The 9,392-nt window shown below is 33.9% G+C and overlaps 1 protein-coding gene across 1 annotated transcript in view; it reads left to right on the forward strand.

The window, feature by feature from the left end:
• The window catches only part of LOC102592314 (tRNA pseudouridine synthase A), a 34,362-nt gene that overhangs the window by 19,622 nt on the left and 5,348 nt on the right, over positions 1 to 9,392 (forward strand). The window contains exon 8 of the mRNA XM_006344510.2: positions 8,647 to 8,706. Coding sequence (XP_006344572.1) covers positions 8,647 to 8,706 — 60 coding nt within the window. The remainder of the gene's footprint in view (positions 1 to 8,646; positions 8,707 to 9,392) is intronic.

The following is a 9,392-nucleotide window of genomic DNA, read 5'->3' on the forward strand; positions in this document are numbered from 1 at the left end:
ATACAATTCGGTTTTCAAAATTTTTAATGAAAATGAGCAGTAATTTCGGTTGGAAAAAGGAAAACAATCCAATAAATCACGGTCATGTGAGGGGATTGAATTGTAGAGATAAAAGGAGACTTGTTAAAAGGATGGTGTTTTATTGGAAAGCAGACATTTATTGTTTCCAAGAAACAAAGTTGGAGGGGGACATTACAGAGTTAGTAAACCAAATTTGGGGAAATAGATGGATCAAATATGAGTACTTGGAGGCCAGTGGAACAAGAGGGGGTATATTGATGATGTGGGATAGCAGAATATGGAAGGGAGAAGTTCTCGAGATTGGTTCATATACCCTAACTTGCAAGTTTGAAGCTCAACTCCAAAGCTTCTCTTGTCATATTACTGGGGTGTATGCACCAAATTGCTACATTGAAAGAAGATCAGTATGGGAAGAGATTGGTGATGTCAGAGGTCTGTTCCAAGGGACTTGGGTTGTTTGTGGTGATTATAATTTTAGTAGGTTTGTGTCAGAAAAAAGGAGTTGTGTTAGAAGAACAATAGGGATTAGGGAATTTTCAGATTTCATTGAAGATATGGGGCTAATTGATCTTCAAATGGAAAATGCAACATTCACCTGGTACAAAGGGGACAACCATGAAGTAGCTTCCAGAATAGATAGAATCCTGTTTTCAAAAGAATGGGATGAAAGCTTCAACGACTTGAAAGTAATCCCACTTCAAAGGATTATTTCAGATCATGTACCATTAGCTCTACAAGGTGGGACCTGGAACAAAAATAAAAGGTATTTCAAGTTTGAAAATTGGTGGCTAGATACTGAGGAGTTCACAGATAGAGTCAGACTGGTGGAACAAATTAAATTTTGGGGGGAGACCTGACTATGTATTGGCTTGTAAAATGAAAGCCCTTAAGAATAAACTTAAGGAATGGAGCAGAGAAGGAAATTTAGGCTTACAGAGATAGAAATTGTTAGAGAAGTTGGCAGATTTTGATTCTGTGGTTACAACTAGGCCTTTATCAGAAGAAGAATCCACAAGGAAAGGTGAGGTGCTACTGGAATATGAGAATCTAATAAAAAAAAGAAGAAATTGCTTGGAGACAAAGATCAAGAACCCTATGGTTGAAAGAGGGAGACACAAACACCAAGTATTTCCACAGAATTGCAAATGCCCACAAAAGGTACAATAACATTGATCAATTGGAGGTAGAAGGTGAGATCACACAAGATACAAACAAAATTGAAAAAGAGGTAATTGATTTTTATCAGAGACTTTACACAGAAACGTCCCAATGGAGACCAACTAGCAATATCCCAAACTGTCCAGTCATTTCATCAGAGGAGAAAGAAATTTTACAGAGGAACTTTGAAGAAGATGAAGTATTGAGATGTCTTAAGCTATGTGCAATGGATAAAGCCCCAGGACCTGACGGTTTCGCCATGGACTTTTACATTAAATGTTGGGAGATTGTAAAACATGACAAAATGAAGGCATTCCAAAATTTCCATGAGCAAGAAGTGCTGGAAAGAAGCTTCAATGCTACTTTCATTGCTCTCATTCCCAAGAAGAAAGGTGCCACTGAGTTGAGAGATTTCAGACCCATAAGCCTGATAGGAAGCATCTATAAAATCTTCTCCAAAGTCCTAACAGAGAGATTGAAAGGGGTGATGGAAAAATTGGTGAATTCTCATCAAATGACATTTATTAAAGGTAGACAAATTATGGATGCAGTCCTAGTGGCAAATGAAGTTGTAGGCTCAAGAATGAAGCAGAAGAAAGCAGGAATATTGTGTAAGCTTGACATTGAAAAAGCTTATGACCATGTTAACTGGGGATACTTGCTGAATGTCTTGGAAAAGATGGGATTTGGGCTGAAGTGGATAAAATTTTGTATATGTTCACCTCTAATGTGACATGTTCCCTCCCAGTTATAGGGTCAACGGGATCAGTCGGCTAGAGAGCGGGGCTATTCTTCTTCCGGGGATACAGTGAAATTCTCCGTTTTGATTAATGGTGCACCAACAGGATTCTTTGGAGCTCAAAGGGGCCTCAGGCAGGGGGGGGGATCCTCTGTCCCCTTTCCTGTTTTTGCTAGTAATGGAGGGACTTAACAACAAAACAGCTAACACAAATGGCTGGTTGAGAGGTTTTGATGTGGCGAACGATGGAAAGGAAAGTTTAGAGGTGACTCATTTGCAATATGCAGATGACACACTCATCTTTTGTGGGGCAGAAGAAGAACAACTCAGATATCTAAGAGTAATATTGGTCTTGTTTGAAGGAATTTCTGGGTTGCATATTAATTGGAGAAAGAGTTTTCTTTATCCCATTAATGAAGTACATAACATGGAGGCACTAAACATAATCCTAGGTGGACAAGTTGGGGCTCTCCCAACTACATACCTTGGGATGCCGTTGGGTGCTAAATCAATGTCTAAAGAGATCTGGAGCAGTGTAATAGAAAAGTGTGAGAAGAAGCTAGCTAGATGGAAGGGGCAATACTTGTCTCTTGGAGGAAGAATTACTCTAATTAACTCAGTCCTAGATGCTATGCCTACTTACATGATGTCTTTATTTCCCATTCCAGTAGGGGTCACAGACAGATTGGACAGAATCAGAAGGAAGTTCCTATGGCAGGGAAACAAGGACAGGAAAGGATACAATCTGGTAAAATGGAATGATCTGATAATACAAAAAAGGTATGGGGGTTTGGGTATTAAAAATTTGCAGAATCATAGCAAGTCCCTCATAATGAAATGGTTGTGGAAATATGCTAACGACGACAAACATCCGTTATGGAGAAAAGTCATCAAAGCCAAGTATGAAGAAGAAAATAGCTGGATGACAAAGGAAGTATTTTCCCCATATGGAGTGAATTTGTGGAGATCTATAAGGGCCTTGTGGGATGATTTCAAGATCAAAACCAAGGTTAAGGTTAGAAATGGGGAAAAGACAAGCTTCTGGGGAGATGACTGGTATGAGATAGGGATTTTGAGGAATATCTACCCAGATATCCACAACTTAATGTTAAATCAGCAAAGAACAATTGCAGGAATGTGGACACCTGATGGGTGGGAAATCAGTTTCAGAAGACAAGTAAATGACTGGGAAATCACAAGAGTTGCAGATTTCCTTAACACTATTGGCCAGTTTAGAGGAACACAAGAAGGGGAAGATGAGCTTTGGTGGCAGGGCAGTGACAGAGGAACCTTCAGGGTAGGCAAAGCATACAGATGGTTGAATAGTCACAATCAACAGAATGTCAACTGGCCCTGGAAAACTATATGGAAAGTGAATATACCCTACAAGGTATCATGTTTTATTTGGCTCCTATCTAAGGAAGCTATCCTTACACAAGACAATCTGATGAAAAAGGGATAATTTTATGTCCGAGATGCGTTTTTTGCGGAGAACAAGCAGAAACTGTTCAACATTTGTTCCTTCTCTGCAAGATCACATGTCAGCTTTGGAGGCTATTCATAAACCTTAAAGGTTTCTCCTGGACTATTCCAGGAAAGGTTACAGAGGCCCTTCAAAGTTGGGAAGAAGTTAGGGTTCTAGCAAGAAGCAGATGTAGATGGAGAATCATACCAGCCAGCATATGGTGGACAATCTGGAAGGAGAGAAATTCTAGGTGTTTTGAGAACATAGAAAATAGTATAGAACAGATCAAATTGAATTGTATCTTGATTCTATGTTTTGGTGTAATCAGATTCGGTCTAATGATCCTGTATCTATTATTGATGTGTTAGATTCATTATAGACATGGGATCATAGGATCTGGATTTACTTGTAAATATGGCCCTAGTACAGCCCATGTACTGATCTGTTTCTATCAATAGACACAAAGTTACCAGTTTCAAAAAAAAAATCACGGTCTTGTATCTCGTTAGAGTTTCATACCAAATATGACTTCCTCCATACGAACAACACAATTCTGCTTGGGTTCATGAGCTCGATGGGAGTAATCCAAAAAATAAATCAATTGATTTCTTCGTTTATTATACAACAGGTATATGATACAATCAATTCACTTCGTCCCTTCTATAATTCCAAATCAATCCAATTAATTGAAATATACAAATCAGTAAATGTATACAAATGCTGAAACTATACAAATAATAGTTGGAACGTATACTTGCAAATAATATACCAATTCAAAAGAAATAATTGTATATAATTGTTGAAAATATACAAATAAGGTCTGAAAAAGTAATGTGAAATGTGAAATATATCGATAGAAATACAAATCACAAAAACACACAAAATAAATTATACAAAGGGAAAAGGATCTGATATACCCCTCACTTTGCCATTTGGAGCTGATATGCCCCTCGTTATGAAAGTGGCTCATATATACCCTTACCGTTATACAAACGGCTCACATATAGCCCTACCGTTACAAAATGAGCTCACATATACCCTTAATTTAACGGAAGTAGAAAAAATAGTATTAAATTTATGTTTTTGACTTTTAAATTTTAAAAAAATCATGTAGAGGTATATATGATCCTTCTAGCGAATTTCAAGGTATATTTTAATCTTATTTATACATAAATTATTTTTTTGACGTCTTTGATTAAGTTTTTTGAGTTTTCTTATTCTTATTTTATTTTTTTCTTTCATTCGTTAGTGTAAAGAGAAAATTTTAAAACTAATTTTTTTGTGGTTATATGATAATTTAAAACTATTTTTTTTTACTATATTGTTATTTAGTTTTTGTATTGAAAAAAAATTGGGTCATCTATAATAAAGTTTACAAGAAAATTTAGTAAAACATAAATAAATTTGACCATCAAAATAATAACTTTAAATTAGTCGTTGAAACAAAAAAAGTCAAAAAAAATTATGTGTGAGGAGGATTAAATATACCCATATGGGATTATATTTTTTAAAAAATAAAATAATTAAAATATTAAATTAAAATTAATTTTTTCACTTCCGTTAAAGGAAAAGAGTATATGTGAGCCATTTGTATAGCAATAGGGGCATATATGAGCCACTTTCATAATGAGGGGTATATCAACTCTAATTGATAAAGTTGAGGGGTATACCTCAATAATGTTGAAATTATACAAATAATAGTTGGAACGTATACTTGTTTGATAATATACAAATACAAAAGAAGTAATTGTATATAGTTGTTGAAAATATACAAATAAGGTCCATCGACCCAGATTCAACATCTTCTTCTTCAGATGTTTAAGAACATGCATAAGTTGTTGCATTTTCACTGGGTCATTGTGGTGTTTGGATCTAATTTCTTGATGATTAACTCCAGATTTAGCAAGAGATCCTACAATTTCTTTGGAACTCTTGAGTTAAACCCAAAGAAAAAGATGAGAAATTGTCCAATTTATGTGCATGCATTCGTATACCTCGAGTGATTCTCTTGGAATGAGTGATTCGCTTGGAAGAAGTTAGTTCATCCATGATTTGTATGTATCTATGGAGATAACTGAAATACTAAAAGGAATCAGTGGCATATACAAATACAAATAAAAAACAAAAGATTGAGACCGTCGGAAGAGAAATAAAAGTAATATTAAAAAAAACTGCAAGAAGTTACTTGAAATTGTAGGAGCACGATTTGAGAGGGAGACATGAAATTTTTGAAATTTGAAATCTGATTGTGCTTGAGTGAATTAAGGAGAAAAATCAGTAAAAAAAATTAGGATGAGGAAAGGGTCAAAACTACCCTTGAGCTATAGGAAAAGGTCTAAAAATACCCTTCGATTCACCTTTTTGGCTAACCTATACCCCTCCACTCACTTTTTGGCTCACTTATACCCCTTCAAAGAAAAAGTTCCACAAACAGTTTTACTTAAAAATGAACTCATTAATAAAAGATAAAAAAATAAGCAGATGGACGGTTGTAGCCATAGGGAAAATTTAAGTAGGAAAATAGAGAAAAATGTGTGTAATGTATTTTTGCTAATCTGTGATAAATACTTTTCAAAGAAAAAGTTCCACAAACAGTTTTACTTAAAAATGAACTCATTAATAAAAAAGAAAAAAATAAGCAGATGGACGGTCGTAGCCATAGGGAAATTTAAGTAGGAAAATAGAGAAAAATGTGTGTAATGTATTTATGGATAAGATAATATATTGTTATGATTATGACATAATAAATTTGTTTATAAAATATTAATCATCTATATCATGTTTAGAATCTTGATTTAATTAATTAACTATTAGCCGTTAATTTTTTCTTATGTCATGAGTCTTCAATCTAAGTAAAAATTTGAGGAAATGGAGAGGAGTTGGATCCAAAAATAAATAAATAATAAAAAAAACTACAATATTTTTTTATATAAAAAAAATTGGGGTCTTGAAGAGGTATATTGTTTTGGTTTGGATAAATAATGAGAAATAATCTAATTGAGGTGGGCTCTTTATATTATCCAATAGGAGAATGACACATAATAAATATTTTAAAAAAAATTAAAAGAAATAAAAGAGAGAATTGTTAGTTTCAAGGTTATAAGTGAGCCAAAAAGGTGAATGGAAGGGTATTTTTAGGCCAAAAGATGGATGAAGGGTATTTTTAAACCTTTTCTTATAGTTTAGGAGAATTTTTGGCCCTTCTCGGTTGTATAATTGGGAAAAACGGAAAATATGGTAGTATATGTTGGATATACAAATCCGGAAGTGGTTACTAGTATATTGGATGAAATATTAGTGACAAGCGGTAATTTCTTGCAACTATAGCTATGGTAAATAATTAAGTTATATGTTTGCTTAATCGCGTAATTTTTCCTATATGTAATTAATTTAAAAATTACGGAACGATAAAAATGCAATTATGAATTTTAATTTTTAATTTGAGGAGAAAAAATAAATAAAACTAACGTTTGGATAACTTTTCAGAGTTCACACACTACATTGCAACCATTCAAGAATAATATATTAATTAATACAGTTAAATGTTTTAAAAGTCCATGCAACTTCAATTCCTACTCACTTTATTGTGACAATCATTTGTTTTAAATATATTTTAAACTAACTTAAATAAAAGATAAAATTTAAAATTTTGAAGAACATGCCTACATTTTGATATTCAAGTGATTGAATCTTTCACGAGGACCTATTTAATAGTGTATTTAATATCATATTTTTTACCCCCTGAACTATTTAATAGTGTATTTTAAAGGTTAATATGTGCCTACGTGGACACATTACTATTTATAATTTTGCATTATTTTTTATGTCCACGTGGGCAAATATATATGTTTAAAATACGGTATTAAATAGTCTAGGGAGGTAATAGGTCCTCATGAAAGTTTAGTATCGCAACAGCAAATTCGACCAAAGTTGGGGTATTTTTCGGACCCTTATCCCTTTTTTTAACAAGGTAAAGTTCTATTAATAAAAGTACCAAGAAGGAACAGTTCAGCAGACGTACAACGGCCAAAAGCATAACAACTGAATATCACCTATCTCCTCTAGGAAATCTAAATACTGTTCCAATTTCTGTAAAACTCCTTTTACACCCAAAAATAATTATTCAAAAGACATCTATTTGTAATCTTGGATGCATGCTGTCTTATCCCATCAAAGAAAATTTTGTTTCTCTCAAACCATATTGTCCCTGAAACACATAGCAGGATTGTTCTCCACACTGCCTTCTGATTTTTTTATGTTACCATGTCTCCAATAAACTCTTTACATTTTGTGGCAAAACTCACTTAATACTATACATATTAAGGAATAACTCCCAACATTGTCTTGTCATTTTGCAACGAATGAGGAGATGATTGGCAGTTTCTAACTCTTCTTCACACATGTATCATCTACTACTTGAAATTATTCCTCTCTTTTGTAGATTATCCTGGGTTAAAAAGCTTTCTTTGCTACTACCCACCAAAAAGATGCTACTTTTACTTCCATATTACTTTCAGTGGCAAATCTAATGTATACATCCCTTGTTGTTCAGTAACAGAGTATAACATCACTTAACTGTGCATCATCTGAGAAAATTCATCTACTTCCTAGTAATTGAGATCCTCAGTAAAGATCAGCTACCAGCCAGTACTTGAGTAAAATCTGTTACCCTCCCATTCTTATTAGTGGAACATCTATATTAAGTCAGAAATTTTGATTTAAAACTTCCATTTCCTGCCATAATCAGACCAGAATTGGATATTATTACCATTTGCAGCTTAACTTTACAATCTGACCATATTCACTCCATAGACTACTAATAGTGCTCCAAACTCTCCCCATTGGAAGAGGATTGGACTGTACAGGTAGTCCATAAATCTTTTCTGCCATATTTGACATCTCTTAGTTGTTTTCATTACTTGCACTTTCATCATTATACCTCCAAAGCCATTAAAATAACAGGGTTTTGTTATGCAATCTCAATTCCTTACTCCCAGATGCCCTGGATATTAGTAACTACATGTTGATTAGAGATGAAAATTAGTTTAAGAATAACTTCTTTAAGATAATATGTTTCTTCATTTCTGATCCTGTTCTTTTTTATTCCTGATGCCAACATAGACCCTATATGTGCTTAATTGTCTGCTGAAGATATTGTATTCAAAGTGCTTTAGATATCTGATCTGATAGTTGTGCAGTTTGATTGCTATTAAATCTATTCATTCACTTTTAATCCTTTTCTTTTCTTGAATTGAAATTGTAGGACGGGAGTCTTATGAAGACGATGTGCATTGAATTAGTTGCTAACCGTTTCTTGCGGAAGGTATGGTCGTATTCCATAAATTATGTATATGTCCCCTCATACTTGTAATTCACATTAACGTCACATGTAAACTCCAAAGTCAAGGTTACACTTACAATAGAGTGTTGAGAATTCCAGAAGGGGTTTTTCCCATATGGATTGTATTAGGAATTCCAGAAGGGGTTTACAAAGTTTTTCTCCATCTGTTGTGTTGTTTTAGATGCTTAGATTCTTTCACAACTATCTACTCACACCCTAGTCTATGTAACATAGGAGGTACGTTTTTGTTCCTTCTTTTTGCGGAGTGATTGAAAAAGTTTATACAATAGGGTAGAATATCTCTCTACTTCTACTCCATCCAAAGAACGAAGATTATCATTGTGTGCATCTAATACTTCCTTTGTATTATAGATGGATATAGTATTTGGATAGAACCACACACAAAACCCAGTCTAAGCGATATATATCATATATATATATATATATATATAAAAGAGAACCCTAGGCCGGCCTACGTGGCGCCACCACAAACCAGGAATCCTTTTTAAATTTATTTATTTCCAAAACTAGCCTTCCCCTTTCATGAAACGTTGCGACTTTTATGAAAAGTTGTGACTTTTATGAAGGGTTGCAACTTTAATGAAAAATTGTGAATTTTACGAAAAGTTGTGATTTTTATGAAGAGTTGCGACTTTTATGAAAAGTTG

The sequence above is a fragment of the Solanum tuberosum genome, unplaced genomic scaffold, assembly GCF_000226075.1.
Source record: "Solanum tuberosum cultivar DM 1-3 516 R44 unplaced genomic scaffold, SolTub_3.0 scf00058, whole genome shotgun sequence".
Lineage (NCBI taxonomy): Eukaryota > Viridiplantae > Streptophyta > Magnoliopsida > Solanales > Solanaceae > Solanum > Solanum tuberosum.